The 17,466-nt window shown below is 44.8% G+C and overlaps 1 protein-coding gene across 6 annotated transcripts in view; it reads right to left on the minus strand.

The window, feature by feature from the left end:
- FGF12 (fibroblast growth factor 12) overlaps window positions 1-17,466 on the minus strand; it is a 221,631-nt gene that overhangs the window by 76,795 nt on the left and 127,370 nt on the right. For all 6 annotated transcript variants that reach the window (XM_051782169.1, XM_051782172.1, XM_051782168.1 and 3 more), the window contains one exon: window positions 2,739-2,849. In XM_051782169.1, the coding sequence (XP_051638129.1) occupies window positions 2,739-2,849 (111 nt within the window). The remainder of the gene's footprint in view (window positions 1-2,738; window positions 2,850-17,466) is intronic.

Here is a 17,466-nt window from a genome sequence, read left to right on the forward strand (position 1 = left end):
CACCCTTCTCTGCCAGTGGATGCAAGTTAACCAGCCCCTCTCCAGGGGTAGGGAAATATTTATCTAGTCTTTGATGAGTTTTGCTCTTGCACGGACTTTTACCTGGCTGGTCAGGAATCTTCTTGAGAAGTATTTTAAAACAGAAAAGAGCAGAGAAGTAGATCTGTAGGATGTTCACTTAGACAAACAGGTTTTGACTTTCTTCTGGTCAAAAACGGAGATGTTTGGAGGAATAGAAAAGAAAAACCTCAGTCTGCTTTATTTTGGCTCTTACAAAGTGAAAAATTATTTTGTTTTGAAGCTGTAACTGGAACTTTCATATAGTATAAAATGTTCATTCAAGCTGAAGATTTATGAAGGAGAGTATGTGGCAAAAAGTTTTAGAAAGTTGAATAAAGCAGAGTCTTAATTTCAGTTTTAGAAGCCAAATATTATCAGGTTGGATTCTTTTCCTCTTTTGAGATGCCCTGAGATCAGGGGATGGGGAATTCTTTGGCTTCGACCTTCTCCCAAAAACTTGTCTGAACTTTGCCAACACAGTCCCTGACTTTGAGTCAGTGGCTTGGCACATTTCAGCAAGATGCCTCCTGTCCCACCAAGCTGCTGAGGAAGGGCTGCCATCTCACCAGATAAATTTACACTCTAAAAGTGCACTTCAGTCCATCTATTTCCAAGTAAGAAGACTGGGTAGAAGTGGCCCTCAGGTACTCGGCACCTTGCCAAACTCATCTCTAACATTTCTGGTAGCATATATAAATCAGTGCTGTTTGGGCAATTGGGGCCCAACCTCAGCCATGGGAACTCAGGAGGTTCCCCTGCACCCAGTGAGATGCAGCCAGCAGCAGCTTCCCTCATCTCCCTGTCAGCCTGAAATATTGCAGAACTGTTCTTACACTTTATTCTCCTCAGCTGTTTACCTAAATTCATCTCTGCCCCCATTTAAGCCCATTACTTTGTTGTTCAGTCCTCCCTGATAGATGAGGGTAATGAATCTCTGCCATCTCTAGCATATCTTCCCGTGTTTTTGACAAATAGGCCTCCAATGGGATTTTCTGCAGCTTGAAAACACCCTATGTCATCTTTCTTTAGGAAAAAGCAGCTAATACAACCCAACACTGGGTCATTACTCACCCACTAAAGCCCACTGAACTCACCCCATGTTTTGGTGTCTGCCTGAGAGTATCACAAGGTCAGACTCTTCTTGTAGGAGGAGACCTGCTCAGTTCCTCAGAGTAAACGTGTGTGTGTGGAGGTCCACAGATTCTCCTGCCTCCACATAAATTAGAAGTTGTCATTGCAATTCTCAGTATTTAATTTGTTCAACACCAGCATATGAAAAAGGACTAAAACCTGACCACTTGCATATGCTACAGGCCAAGTTTCCATCAGATGCAGCCTCTTGGGCCATTCCACAAGGGCTTTCTAGCGATCTGCAATTTCAGTCACCATCTTCCCAAAGCCCCTCTCGTGCATGGAACCCCAGCCCTGGGCTGGCTGCAGCAGGGCAGTCCCACCACAGACAGTGGTCCTGCTACAGCACTCTGCCAGCTTCTTGGGGATGGGGCAAGAAGCCCCTTTCAGCCACCTTGCACCCTTGTCCAAGGGCACATTCAAAGCACAATGTCAGCGCCGTGCTACACGTGTTGCACCCCTACAGATACCCCTCACCTGTAGCCCAGGCCCTGTCTTACTGGAGAAATGCTGCTTTCGATCCAACTAGGAGCTTCTTTGAATCAGAATAAGATTTGTCCCCAAATTCAGCCAGCTCCTCCTTTCACTAAGTACATAAAGTTTGCTTCCAACAATCCTACCACACAGATGAACTTTTGTTCATCTCTAGTAATGACTGGGAAGACACCTTCCATGCTGGTCATGTTAGATATCCTTCAGTAGTGGTACAGGAAGCTTCAAACCAACACAAGATAAAATAACACAAGAATTGAGTCCTCCTCTGTTGATGCAATTTGTGGCAACAAGGCTCTGAGCTTAACTGCCCACTCAGAAGCATCAATCTGATGTCTATGAAATGCAGAGATGCTGCAGAAAATACTCTACACCTTTTTTAACCTTTTGAGGAGTTTTGGTATTGACTAAATAACTTCTTTTGCAAAAGGAAGATTGACTACTGCTTTGCATGTATTTAAACCAATACGGCTCCTGGATGTGAGCACAGTTTTTAAACCTGTGTGACTCTGCTTTTGCTGGACAGCACAAACCCAACCCCTTTGAATAGGGTTTTGGAAAATGACCTCCTTTCACAAGGTCATTCAATACCCTCAGCCTTTACATCAGCCTCAAAGCATGAGGCTTCAGTGAACAGCTGCTTTTCTCCAGCCCAGAAATTCCCGATGCTTGCTGAATTTTTGAGGATAAAATAGTGAAAACAATTTTCTCCTCTTCTCCTTGGAGAGAGAATTCCCCGTATCCTTTACCCACGTGGCATGTGTATAAATATAATCTCCTTTCTCTTCTGGCAGCAATTCAAATCATGGGTTTTATTCTCCACCCCACCCAGATGGCAGTTACAGATTCGGGGCAGGAGGGAAGAAGATCGGAGAGGAAACATATGAAATTATACAGGCAAGATTTAAAGGGGAAGGATAGATAGGAAAAAATGTGCAGAAAACAGCTGTCTTCCTCCTAATTCAATCTTTTCAAAAATGAAGCTGCACAAGTGAGATCCACTAGGTGATGCATTTGATTGTAACTGGATTTCAAAACAGGCTAATTTTTCTTACTGTAGTCACTGTTTTCGTCCTTGGTCCCATCAATTGTACCATCTGGGTGCATCTGCAGGAAGTATTCCTGCTGGCTGAATAACCTTGTCACAATTCCTTTCAGCTGGGGTTCTGCAAAATAATAATAATTATTATTATTATTAGATATACCAAGTAGCACAAGACCCCACTTGCTTTTCCCCCATTAAGCCATGAGTAAATGTAGAAGTGTTTGGCAGGTAAGACAGCCTTCTGTGATTCCTTTCAAGTATGGATGTAAAATATTCACGTATACACACAGATGTACCGGCAAATAAAATTGAGATCAGATGTGCAGGTAAAACGTAATGCATAGTTGGTGCAGCAGAAACAGATTATGGTACATCACAAAGTTACTTACCGAACTGTCTTTAGACAGTTTATGTATTCTGGATATGCCACTTATTCAGAAGAGTATTTCCTAGCACTGTTGCAAAGAATGTGCCCGTTGTTTCTTATTCTGCCTGTGAAGCCAACTACCGTGCTTTCTGCAGGGTTGATTCACTATCATGCAGTCCCAGTTTTATGCCAATGAAAATCCATTTAAATCACTGGTATTATAGTGGTATAATTAAACCCAGAGTAACAGAGTGTCAAATAAGGCTGCATGAGTCCAACTGTGTGGGACTCTAGAAGCAAAATTCCAAAGGAACAGATGCAAGACACCTCCAAAACTGACCTATGAAGCATTTATGGGGACCTTAAAACACCTCTGTTTTAAAATCCTGCATGTCCTCCCTTTGAAACCGAGTGCCCCACACCCTGGTAGATGAGAATCTTTGTCTCTAGCAGGGTCCTTTCCCAAACCCTGTGTACCATGAGTCACCCATGTCCTGGCTAGGGGATTCCCTATTAACTCTGCAATATCTTATACCCTCCTGCTGAAAAGGAAAGCACAAAAAAAGCAGAAACAACTTAAACTTCACATGACAGAAGTGTGCAGCTTTACCACCTGTCTCCCTGCCATCCTACCTATCAAACACAAATTAAGCGGTCAAAAATAAATTCAATTGTAATCATTCTAGTCTTAAAATTTGTCACAGGCATTGTTGCTGGAAAGGAAGTGAGCTGGCTACACATGAGCAGACACACGCTGGGATGACAGAGATCCTCCTTGTGTGACAGGAGGTTGTGGTTTTATGTGACCACCCACCAAAAGTAAATAAATAAGACCTAGTTATTGCTGGCTCAATGGACAGGAAAAAGTCCAGCGTAGCATACCAAAATCTCCCCAGCCTCCTGCCTTTCATGCCTCCAGTGAGGCTGTTTAATAAGCCATAGTCGTTATATAACTGCGGTCACGTTGCGTGTTAAGTGTTTCCATTAGGAGCCCCTGTCTTGCTGTACAGCTCCCCTCGGAGGGAACCCTCAGCCTGCTCTCCTGCACTCACAAATCCTCAGCGGCAGCGGGACCTCGGATGCTGACAAACTGCAGGTGCAAAGGATTTCAGCTTAGAAAACTCCTCCACCAGCCGGGGGAGAGTCAGGTACTATTTCATAGTTACAAAAGCTATGAACTATTTCATTGTTATAAATCAGTGTCAGCAGGTTTCTATGCTGCCTTAAAAAAAGTGATTTTAGTGCAATGAGTGCTGAAGGCGGGCTTTCTCCCAGCAAGACTCAACTCTGGGACAGTAAATAAGTACAATTGTACTGGCCATCTACTAAAAGCTACCTGGTCAAGCCAGTATATGTCAAATTAACACTCAGATTGAGCTAAGTGTTTTGCTCTCTTCTTACCTAAATGAATTACCTATTTTGTTGAATGCAGCAGCTTGATTTAACTTGCTTTTCATTAGAAAAGCACATCAAAACTAGAGGATATGAAAAGCTGTATTCTCAGGCACAGATGACTGCACCACCCTCCTCGAGCCTGTCCCCTTCCTCCCTGTTATCTAATACCACAATAGTAAAGGCACTAATAGGCACTCTTATGTTATGAGACACCTACATTTGAGTCCCTGAATGAATCTTAGCCTCAATTTTACTCGCTAGTTAAATTTTAATGTTTAAATATTTTGCACAAAATGGAAGAGATCCCAGAAGGAGAGATTTAGAAGATGCTGCTGCATCTTTCTGATGTGCTGGGGAAGGGGGAGGGTCTTGTCTTAAAGTCCCTCAAGTATAAGAGGAGTGGAGATATAAGATAACCCTGACCTTGTCTCTTTTCTTGGGAAGACAATTTAGCTACAGGATAGAAGGCCCTTTCCTCTTTTGGAGCGCAAACTACACTTCAATCATGCAAATCATTTTAGAACAACATGAAAATCTCTGTCACTTTTACTGAACAGCCTATCAAGTAAAACACTGACCAAATCTGCTCACTATTAGGAGTGTTATGTAATTTTTAGAGTTTATCAGAACAGCACCCAACCAAGGCAGTCTGACACCAGCAGAGCTCCTGTGTCTCCTCACTGCACAGATCCTCTTCTGCAGGAGCATCCCCAGCCAGACTCATTTAGGATGCCCTGTAGCACCAGAAGACAAATGCCTCTTCCAGCCACCAAAGGATCAGAAAGCACTTCAGAGACACAGAGACCTCTCCTTACCCAGTTTCTGCATTTCTTTGGGTCACTTGCCACAGGAGAGAAACACTGGTGAGCAGCTGCACTTTTGGGTACCCACCTGAATTAAACACCAAAGTAATGCAGAGAGGTGCACAACCAACACTGAGTTCCCTGCTCTAACCCAAAGAGGGCTGGGGAGTTGCCTGGGCTGTGGGTGATTTGTCTCACATAGGACAGTCATCTCTACACCTGAACTGGGCTCTCTTTGCATCCCAAAAAACAACAGGCAAGTCAGGCCAGATCCATAGGGTACCAAAACCACCTGCATCTCTCCAGTGACTGCAAAGAGACCAGCTCAAACACAAACAGGTAGGCAGGTGACAAACAGCTGGCAGAGTAGCTGCTTCCCACCAGGGGACCTCTTGTCTTATGTCTGGGCATAAAGTGAGATACTGGGATTTGTCATTCATACAGCAAGCAGAGTGGCTGGGAGGCCTACAGACAAAATTTTAGGTGAAGGCAACTTTAATACAGAACAAGGATTTACCCATCTTTCTCACTCATTACAGAATTACTACCTGAACACAGAACTGTATAATCACTGGAAAGGAATTTTCCTGCTAGCCCAGAGGCAAAACTCTGAACATGACTTTTAAGAGACCTACTTTTGTCATATCATGTATTTTAACATCAATTCTTTCCATCTACAGAGCAATTTTATCACATTCTTCCAGCATTGCTATCCCTTATACTGCAGCAATAGTGCTGAAAACCTCAGGTTATAGAAAAAAAACAGTAGGTCTCCTTGGTAATTAAGGATGGTGGGACACCCTGATAAGTCAGAACAGGAAGCAGAAAGGCAATGAAATAGATGGAGAACTTTTCAGTTTTGCAATAAAAAAAGAGAAGCACCCTTCCCAGCAGGCAATATTAACAGTGCTTATTCAAGCACTGAGGGGGGGGATAAAATAAAACACCACAACCTTGATACTTTTATTTGCCTAAACTTTCCTCAATGATACTGCTCTAGGCTATAATCAATAAGAGAAAGAAGCAAATCATAAAAAAATGAAAGAAAAAATGCAGCACAGATAAGAAAAACTCTTCCATGAGCATTTTTGTTCTATAATTCACAGAATTTACCACAAATCAACCTTAAACCTCAACCCTGTGTGGCAAGGGGGACTCAAATCCTCTTCCTTTTAAAGGAGCAATACTGCATAATACACTTGGGATAAACTTATTGCTCCCACTCAGGCTCCTCTGTACACACTTCTGTTTTGCTGTAGGAGCACTTTCCCTGCAGAAATGGAACTAAACTAATGTGGACAAGACTTCAACAAAAACTTAGTATTTCCCTAAACACAAAGTCAAATACTTCAGAATGGATTTAAGAAAGATTTATTGCTGCCTTGAGCCCGAAGTACTGACTAAACAGAAGAGATTTCCATGCAGTTTGTACTCCCAGTGCAGACTCTACGCTACTAGGTTTCCCATGCAATAGGCAAGGAGACATTTTTACCCCTATTTTATAAGCAATACTGCTATACTTTAGGATGCTTAATTTAAAGAGCCTGTTCTGGTTGCTCATACACAGCTGTTGAGGGCTGGGAAGTGCTGGAGAAAACTCAGTGGATCCTCTCCTTTTGTAGACGCAGTAAGCGCAAATCCTTCAAATGTGGTGACTCCAGAAGACACAAGGGAAGAGTGTGCCCAGGAACCATCCACAAGGAACACAGTCACAGTGCAGAACAGACCAGTAACAGTAACACAGAACAAAAGCCTAGCCATGACTCTCTTCCTAGTCTGCAGCATCTGCCAGACTGGGCACTTTCCCTATGGTGAGGGCACAGTTCTCACCTAATGATCCTTCTTAGAGCAACTCACTGCACATCCTCTGAAGGGCATCCTGCTTGCTCCCTTTTCCACAGGCCAAATTCACCACTTCTTCCTGTCCTGCTTTTTACTTTCTGAGCCCTTTGACACAGCTGAAGCTAACTAAATCATGATCTGACTGCTAATCTTCTTGCCTCTACTTAAATGGTAATGTGATGCTGCCATTATTCACTTCAGCTGTTCTGTCGCTGAGCCTTAAAGTCATCTCAGTTCACCATGAGCTCTGCTGTGTTTCCTGCCTTATTGTGCAGCTACAGTGTGATTGTCCCTCTCCTGGGGCTTGCCAAGGACATGATAGTTGCAGGGTGCTCACACGTACTTTTGTTTGATCTCCAGGGACACACTCACTAAAGGCCAGGGAATCGCGTCCAAATCAGCTGCTCTGCAGAGTCACATCCCTCACTCTCAAACTGCAGGCATTGCTGAAGGTATTTGCTGTGTGCTATGGGGAAAACAGCAAGAGCATTGACAGAAATATCACTGGCTCTTTAATGACCTTTTCTTTTAGTTCTCCTATTTTAAGGTGAATAAGGAACCCACCCCCTTAAGTGGAAAATGCAGAACACGCAAGCAGAACAACTCCCCTTAATGCAGAGAGGAGCTATGAGGTTATGCAGTATTTAACAAACCCCCAGTGAGGGCACTAACTCTTGCTTATTCCCATCAGAAAGCAGTGGTACAAACCCGAGACAGAAACCCTACACTCTTATCACTGCTGTAGGGTAGCTCAATCTGATCCAAACCCTGAGCTCTGGAAGCCCAAAGAATAGGGCACCACACTGACTTCCAGCTGCAACTCCACTATGGAAGGCAGTCTGCCACAGCCTTGATTCTTGTAATTCACAGAACGCTCCTTATTATGGCAATATGAGGACCTGAGGCTGCAGAAAGCCATTCTCCCCTTTGTCTTGGGCTGGGAAACCTAGAGGAAGTCAACAAGACCCTACTCACAGAAGTCACCTTAATGTGAACTCTACAAGTCAATGGCAGGGATCTCAGAGGGGCCACTTTTCAATGATCTCTTAAAAAAGATGAAGGGCTTAGTGATCTTTCAGGGATTTGAGCCACTGGCTCCAAGGACTCCTGCAACTCCCTCTGATGCTCTGGTTGGCAGGCAAGCCTCCACTTGAGGTTGCTGGTGCAGAAATGCTTTTAAATCCACTCCAAAAGTTACTGTGCTGGGTGCCAGCAGTAATCTGTGTGGCTTATGGCATAAACTCTGAAGCTCTTGGGGTTACCCACACAATGTGCTGTCACACACGAGAAGATTCTGCTAGCTCAGATGAGAAGCAGCCATTTTCTATTCAGCAACCTGGAATAAGGTACAAGGAAGGCACCTACTGTGGGATTTCAACAGGAGACCTGTCCATTTGTCAGCTCTTTTACTGCAGATCAACACCTCTGCCGGGTCTTAGCACTGCAAGGCTGTCAGAGATGCCAGCAGCAGGCTCCAAAAACAGTCCCTCTGGTACCTGCTAAGGACATCGGTCTGGCAAGGGAGAAAGCATCTCCAGCCCTCATCTGAACCACGGCTCAGCAGGCTGCTGACTCCCTTCTGTGCCTGTGCAACAGTTTTGCTGAGGATGTGACTGCAAACACAGGAACTGTAATACATCTCAGGAGTATATTTCACCTAAATGTTCTTCAAACATTTGTTTATTGCAATTAAACATTTTAGCCTGGAACTTACACATTCCATTATTCTTATTTTCCCCCATTCAGGCTGCAGCTGTCATAATGGGAGGTTGATTTATGACTCACCCAACCAGCACTCAAATCCTTAGCACACCAAACCCAGCATGCAAGTCAGAGCATAAACTGCTCCTAATTTACTTAGATTAACTCCACATTTAAAGTGCCACTGCAGAAACCGCAGTTCCCCTCCCCTGAAAAGGATGGGTTCCAGAATACTTGATAAGCCAAATACTGCAAATACATGCAGACAGAGAAGGGCACTGAAATCCCTCCTTTGGAAGTACAGTATTAATGAAGACTGGTAATAAATCAGCACAAAAATGCATCAGCGAGCTCCATGCAGATAACTATGGTGACAGGCATCAGCACAGAACTCAGGAATGAAAAGCTGAGGGAGATAAATGCTGGAGGTTTTTTACCAGCCAGGAGCTGTTAAGTTCTCCAGGGTGTTTGGAGTTAAGATGAAGTATGTGGCTGTCTCAAATTAAATGCATCGCTGTCAGCGTAAGTTTAATAGCTCAACTTGCTGCAAGGATTCACTGAATCCATCCAAACTGGGAAGCTCAGGAACAACACTTGCAGCTGTGACAGGAGCTGCTGCCCTTAAAGACCAGGGGTGTGTTTCCCTGGCCAAGCATCTTGCCCAACTCTCCCAAGCAGTGACCACAGCAGACTGTAAGTCTTCGGCAGATGCTGCACATGGCTGGCTGCGGCTGCACCTGCAGTGAGTCACGCACGGAGCAGGTCAAAGCATCCTGAGCCACACGCAGGGATCCTTGAGGACTTTCAACAGTGTCACTTGGGTGCAGAGGTGGGAAATCATGCTGCAAAATGCTGAGCATTTTCAGATCCCACAGGAGTCACCGAGTGCACAAAAGTGCACAGGCGGAGGTAAGGTGCTTGTTTCCCAGCCCCACGGTGTCTTCCACAGTTTCTGTGGCTAAACTCAGCAAAATTGTTTGGAGCTGAAGGACACACTCTGCCACGATGGACTGGGCAATGCCATCTGTAGCGTCCCTAATAACAGGTAGTGAGAGGGCAAATGGACTGCAGAGCCAAGGGAGGTAAGTGACATAGGTGAGCATTTACATTTATTTAGATGTCCCCTCATGCTGCCTACACAGAGGTCAGGTCCCACTGGGCAACAGGGGCTGCCCAAGTGTTAGGGGGGGCTCTGTAAAAAAGCCAGGCATCCAACCCCACCCTGTAAAGCTGCCATGAACCCCTTCAGTTTATATACAGCCATTTGGCCTGATATGTCACCCAGCCTGTGAGTAGGATGGAGAGATGTAAACAGACTGACTGATGCTAAGATTTGCTCATGAGGTCTGTGACTCTAGGGGCACCAAACAGTTGACTCCAGCTCCTTTCCCAATGATGCAGAATGAAGGCCATACCCAGCTTCAGTTTAACATGATTACAGGGTTAGTGTCACCCTCCAGTTACACAGCATTTATCTGGAGAAGAAAATGACTCTGGTACAATAGGGCTGCATAGAATACTCATCTATTTACTCATCTCAAGTGCAAATCTCCACCCAGGTCTAAAAACTACAGAGAAACAACCGGTGTTTCCAGGATGCGTTACATGAAATAACAGGCTGTGCTGGCAGGGACGGCTCCTGCATTTGAAGGACACGCTTCCAAAAATGACATTTCCTTAACTCAGAGGGATGATGGGCTCAAGCCGATGACAGCACCCATCAAAGCAATTGCCTCCTGTCACCATCAGTGAGTCACTAGAGCAGAATGGCACCTTGTAGGCAAAAAGAGCATCCAGAGAAGTGATTTCCTTTCCTGTGCTGGTGCCTGCAAGGAGGAATAGTAATTAGCTCTCCAGCATGGAGCACAGCTGCCTGCCTGCACCCCTCCACTATGCCTGCTTTGCTCTTACAAAGATGAGTCCCTCCAGGGAAGTCTTATTTCTCACTTGTAGAGTAGGTGGAAAGGATGTGGTTGCATGACACTGGCACTTATGCAGGCCCTCCCATATCCAGGGAATCAGCTTTACACAGATGTTAATACAAGTCAGAGGTGAGGGACAGAGAAAGGAGTCATAAAAGCATTGAAAACTGGGGTTGCAACACAGCATCACTGCTATATGTCTCTCCAGACTACCCTTTTCCTAGGCGCCTATGGATGTTAGAACTTAGGGAAGTCACCCTGCAGCTCACTCACTCTCCAAGATCTGGATCCCATGTGACAGCCACCTAAGTTCCAAGGTTTAAGGACAAAGAGGTACAAAGTCTTGGATGAGTTTTCCTAGAAGGCAAATGCCAAACTAATGTATGTGACACATGAGCTACTCACTCTGCACAAAAGCCAAGGACAAGACAGACATCACCAGCACTGCAGGGCCAAAAGAGGAACACGAAGGCCACTGCAGGTGAAACAGTGGGATGGCAAGCGGATGAGAATTGATGGCCTAACTGCTACCAGGTATTTTGGCACAAAATTGCTGATTACCTCTGGGTGAAGCTGTCTAGATAAATATTTTGATGAAAAGTCGGGAATAAGAGTAGCTAAAGCTATACACAAACTCCATCTCAGTAACAGAGAGAAAGAGGGAGACCTGAAAAGAGTACAAGTTTTCATGTTTTCTTTCAACACAACATTTTGTTTGGAATTTTAATGAGAAAAAAAAATGTTAAGAGTCAGAGATGAAATCCAAAATTTCATTTTATGTACAATGAAATATATAATTGGATCTGAATCCTCTTCTCCCCAGAAACTTCTTTTATTTGACCAGAGAACTAAAAAAAAAAATCAATTCTTCATACAGTTAAACTCCTGGGTTTGTCTTTGCCTCCCCTAGGATGTGGTTTGTGTTGCTCTGTTGATCCAGTGTGTTTTAGCAGCAGACAAAATTTCAAAACATTTCCTTTCAAGAGCAATTTTCTATACTTGTATTGACTTGAGCTCTGATAAGAAAACCAAAGCCAGGCAAGAACAAAAGGCATAAAGGAGAGATGTAGGGCTGTTCCAGAAAATTATACAGGGTGAGCTTTTTCAGGTAAAGGAATTAAAAAATTAGAAATTTAATGGAAAAGAAGTTGTAGCTACAGCTCCTAAGCTGTCATTTTCCAGCACAGTCAATGCCTTGGCTACTGAAGGTTAAAGCTTGCTCATAAGTATGGATAGCAGAGCATACAAGATGTATTATTTATTTTGAGGAACACCCTGCAATTATTCCTGACATATTGTGTAATTAGCCAAAATTACAGCATATTCACCGAGAGTGAAACAGAGGATAGCATAAATATTATGTGTGAGCCCACAGCCACTGAGCACATTTCATTTGGGTACAGACGTGTCTCCATAAACCAACCACGTGCCCTTCACAGAGGCTTCTCCCTGGCCCCCCCTGGGCTGTGCCAGCTCCCAAGAAAACACAAAGGGGAAATGTCAGGAGTAAAATCTAGACCTTCCCCATGCCAGCAATGAGAGCTCAAGAGCTGCACAAAGATTTAACAAACAGGAGCACCCACACTGCAGAGCTTTTCGGTTGAGGGAGGATTGAGCCCAAAGCTCATACCAGAAAAAAAGGGGCCACAGTTCCATGATCCCAAGGGAGGTGGAAAGGAAGGCTCATAGGATGTCTGGAGAAGCTGCTTGCTGGGCTTGGCTGCCTGGAGCTGACAGGAGGGAGAAAATGAAAACCAGCTCTGCCCTCTTGCCGTGCTTGCAGCACCTCTCACACTGCAGTTTCCCAGAGAGAGGGTTTCCTACAGAGCCTCATGTCACCCAGACACATCCTAAGGACTTGTTTGGTGGGTCAGAAATCCTGGGGAATGTTGTGGCAGCGCTTTGCTATGTGTACAGTTAGAAAGACTTTGTTTTGTTTTCTTGACTCCAACATGCAACATAAAACTTCTTCACAATCAGTTAAGCAGATTTCTTCCTGGTTTCCTACAAAGATTTTGTTTGGATATTAGGACATTCTTTCTACCTAGAATTTGCTCCGTGGGAGGATATAAAAAAACAAGTTTAAAAACATCCTTCTGGGGAATGCACATCTGGAGTCAGTGTAGGACTGAGGCTGGAATAGTCAACACGGGGGGTCCCTTTCAGCCTTGCTGCTGGATGACGATGAATTGGTGGCGTTATCACACTTCTGCACCCCCAGTTTTTGAAGGACTCCATGATAGAGTCCCCAGCTCCATTCACCTTTAAGTGCCCCATGCAAGGCACCAGATCACTGTTAGTCCTCAGATGAGCAGGGCAGACACCATCCCTGCTGTTCATGCCTGCCACAGTGCTGTGATTTATGCTATTCTCAGACGCTAAATCTCTCCACTTCCCCCATCAATCCAACGGGCCTGAAATACTGCAGAAATGCCGAGAAGTCCCTCACACAAAAAAACCACACACGGAAACAACTATATCAATCTTTCACCCCCCTCTGAATGCCTAGAAAAGTAAATTCATTAAAAGAAAAAATGGACAGAACATACTATAAACAAGTACTGAGCAGAAATTAATCACTTCAGATGCTATCGGTCTTGGGGAGGGTACCTGGTCCTACCAACACCAGGTCACAGAAGTGCCCTGGGTAATCACTGGATGGCAGCTCAGGGTAAAATCTGGATGCCAGTGTCACTCTGCAAACTTTCTATAATACCAAGCAGTAACATCCTTTTTTGCTACAGTATTCCTCATGCAATCTTGCAGCATTTTCCAAAGGGATGAGCATCTGAAACCTCTTTATTTAACAGGTAATGAGTCCGTGATGTGGAAAAATTAAAGCTTGAATAAGTTCGGTTGTATTACAAGAATTATTTTGTTCACTGCACTAATGCAGCTTAAGCATTTCTGTAGCAGTTTGCAAGCATTTTTGACCAAAAATTATTATGTTACTAAATTTTAACAAATCTTACACAACACCCAAATGCATAAAGAAAATGTGCTGCTTGTGCCGCTCTGGACTGAAACAACATTACACTTCAAGAGGCAAGAACATGCTAAAAATGGCCAAAACCCACCATGTGACTCAAAGTTCTTTCCTTCTGCTTTGTGAAAATACACCTTTCTTTATCTGCATAATTATTTTAATTTTCCACCAGAGCCAAAGGTTTCCTTCAAACTAACGAAAACATTCACAGTGTGAGAAAGTCATCACCCACTTCATGCCATCTAAAGCTCTGTTTTAAATAACGCTGATGTTTTCTTGTTCATCTCTCAGCACAAACACCTCATTTCTGATGTCAGGCAGCCCCGAGGACTCCAGCAATGCAGGCAGTCTCTCCTGACTGCTGTCTTGGGAGAGAGCTGCAAACAGTGAGCTCCCTCTCCAGGAATGCGTGTGCTGAGGATGACACAGTGTAGATGGAGTGAAAACAGAAAATCTATCTCTCCAACAGGTCACCAAACAGAGCTCCTGCTCCTCCAGCTGCCCAGGAGGGCTCAGAGAGAAGGAGCTCTCAAACTTCACCTGGTTGTTTCTAATCGTTCAGGAGCCGCTATTGGGCTCTACCTCTGAAACCTAAAATTTATGTAATGGAAAGCAGAGCTGTATTTTTGAAGAAACAGAAAGAAAAATAGAAGAAGAAATGTTTAAGGAAGCAAAGAATGCAGGAGTGGCATGAAGTAATAGACAAAACAAATGTTTAGAAATGTTTAAATAATGATGCTCAGCCAGCAGGCAGAGCCTGTACTGATGAGCATTACACTACACTATAAAAAGCCAGCAGAGAACTGCTGGTTATAACAGCACTCTCTGCCAGCCTTTTTAGCCACAGAAAATCCCCACAAGAGAGTGGTGTCGATCACCAGGGAATGACCGCACAAACGGCTGCAAATCGATACCGGAGGCTGCCAGCAATTCACACCGGCTCCGGTTACAGGAGCTGTGCCAGGGAAAGCACCAGCTAGGAAGCAGGTGGATGGTCCAACCCCCTCACCTGCCAGCCTGTGATCCCTGCATCTCCCGCAGCCCAGCGGCTCCCAAGTCCCCACGGAGCATCCTTCAGCACACCAACCCCATGCTGGGCCCCAAAAGCCAAAATCAGTGTATTTTTTCTTAATTTTTACAGCTTTTCCATTTTCTGGAACATATGAACTGGCTTTTTGCAGCCTGGCTTCCCTTGCAGCAGTCCCATCCACTTGACGTTTTTCAAACAGTTTTGCTTTGGGACCTGAATGAAATGTATTTATTTGGCAGCTTGTGCAACATGGGTGGCAACTACTGAGCAAAAAACTATCTGTGCAGCCAGCAAGGGGAGGGGACGGCCAACTGTGCTATTCTAGATAAATATCAATTAAGTGAGCATGTTCTATTAACCCCAAGACCTGACTCTTTTCTTCCTTCATTTCAATCCAAAATCCTTAAATATTTCAAGAAATGCACACTTCGCGGATGTAGGTGGGTGGGAGGGGTGGAGGGGTGTTTATCTTAACTGCAGTCAGGTTTGGGCTGGGAAAGAGAAACAAGTAACAGAATTACATTGCCTCTCTGTGGATATTTTACCAGTTCACAGCGTGTAGCTGTCCACTGGATGTAACACGTCCCCTTAAGAGAGCACGCTGCTGGAGGGAAGGTGAGACAGGAGTGCCACGGGGGGAGTGCTCTGCACAGAGCATTCCATGGATGCCACTGTGTGATGTAGGAGAAGCTCTGTGCCCTCCATCACCGCAGTGGCTGTATCTAGCTCTGCTTCTTCACCTCCAATACAGCCTCCACCACTGGAAGCAACCAGCTATCTTCTGACATTTATCAATGAAGTCACACACTCCAAACATGAACTATCACACTGAAAAAGCCCCAGGAAGGAAGATGGGGAGTGCAGGCAGGTGGCAGCGTAACTGCTCCCTTCCTTTCACCACAGCTGCCCACCTTCCAGCCAGTGAAGTGCCACAGGTCCCCAGCTGAGGGTTTCTCTTTGCAAACATAGTGGTGCCAAGCACCATCCAAAACAGAGCTCATCTTTGTGCTTGCTAACACTGAAGGAGGAAGAGGCACTGATGCAAGTCAGATTGGACTGGACAAAATTTCCCCTTCCTCCCACAAAAAATTTCAAGAGCTCTACCTGGAGTAGCACAACCCCAAACAGCATCTCCTCAGCAGGACCCCCGGGACAGCAGCGCAGTCACCTCCCCATGACAAATTCACAGAGCAGATGCAGCAACAGAGCTGCAAAGACCCATTCTGTGATGATGCCACTTCCAACACTAACCTTCATCTCACACTGCAGCCCATTCCACGGGGAAAGGGCAGAAAACAGAAATGCCTGGAGGCACTGCATGGAGCCAGCCTTCCCCATCATGCCAGCAACCAGCCAACAGCTCATCCCCAAGGACGAGAAGGGCTCAGGGCTCAGACCACTATTCTGCCTCCAAGCTCATGGCTTTGTCCCTCTGTCACCTTTAGCCTGGAATGAGCACAGGACAGCAGAGGTGTTTGGCAGGTGCCACAATTCATCTAGATGAATTTTCTCAGCAACTACATAAGCTCCATCAGGGTTTCAGAGAGCCCCAATTCAGTGCTTGGCACAAGCACACAGTTATTTGTCTAAGTTGCAGCGTGGGGGCTGGAAAAGCCGGAGTGACTGGTCTGCCTGAACAGTGAATCCCACAGTCGTGTTCCACAGCTCTCTAGAAAGCTGCCTTCTGCTTTACCATTTAAAAATGTGTTGTAGCTGCTATTTTCAGACAGTACTGTTAAGAAGCTGGAGCCCTACAGCCCTGTGACCATGCTGCACAAATTCAGTCTGCACTGACTCCCGCAAAGCACAAACACTTCCTCTAAAATAATTTATTCCAGGAGTCCCTGCAAGCAGTGTTTGCTGGACAAGGGGCACAAAGTGTGTCCATAGCTCTACTACAGCTTTTAATGGAGATGCAAAGTAAAACCAGGCTCTGGAAAGGCCGAGTTATTTTGAGATTCTACCACGTGTCAGAATAGGGTAAAGGTAAAACAATAGATGTAGTAGTTTACTCCATGCTCAGAAAGGCTAACGCATTAATATGAAGAATAGCATTAGCCAGGGAATAGAGATGAACCACTTATTAAACAGGAGAACAGAGTAGGAAGGTACTGACAGACTGCAGTGTGTGCAGCCCAGGGACAGAGTAGATGATTTCAGTACAGGTCACTTCTCAAGAGATTTCCAAGATTAAGGCACAACAATAATGCAGCCATGGCAATGGCACTACAACAGCACATGGAGCATATGGAAATGTATGTGTATTTAAAGGTAATTCTTTGTTCAAAGACTACTACTTTGGAGCTGCTTTCTCTGACCTGTTCTCTTCTGTGTTCTTGGTCACCTTCTGCCAAGCCATGGAGCTTGCAAACGTGAAAGGAATGTCATTCTCTCGCATGTTTTGCATGATAAAATTCTTGCTTTGATTTTAATAATAACAACAACAAGTCACAGCTTGGTTTCAACTGAGCGGGAGTAGAAAAATCCCAAAAATAATGTGCACATGACTGTTCAGAACGAGGGATCAAATGGAACAAATGCCAGAGAAATGAAACAAATGCCTACCTGGCCACTGTGCTATCTGGCGGTCCAGGGTATGCCCGTTCGGAGAGGTGAAAGAAGGAAAGCAGATAAGCCCAAGAGCGTTTGCACTTGCTCCCCACCATAGTGAGGCTCATGGTTCTGTTTGTCT

The sequence above is a fragment of the Manacus candei genome, unplaced genomic scaffold (assembly GCF_025592945.1).
Source record: "Manacus candei isolate 608988 ecotype Guabito, Panama unplaced genomic scaffold, ASM2559294v1 h1tg000015l, whole genome shotgun sequence".
NCBI classification, from domain to species: domain Eukaryota; kingdom Metazoa; phylum Chordata; class Aves; order Passeriformes; family Pipridae; genus Manacus; species Manacus candei.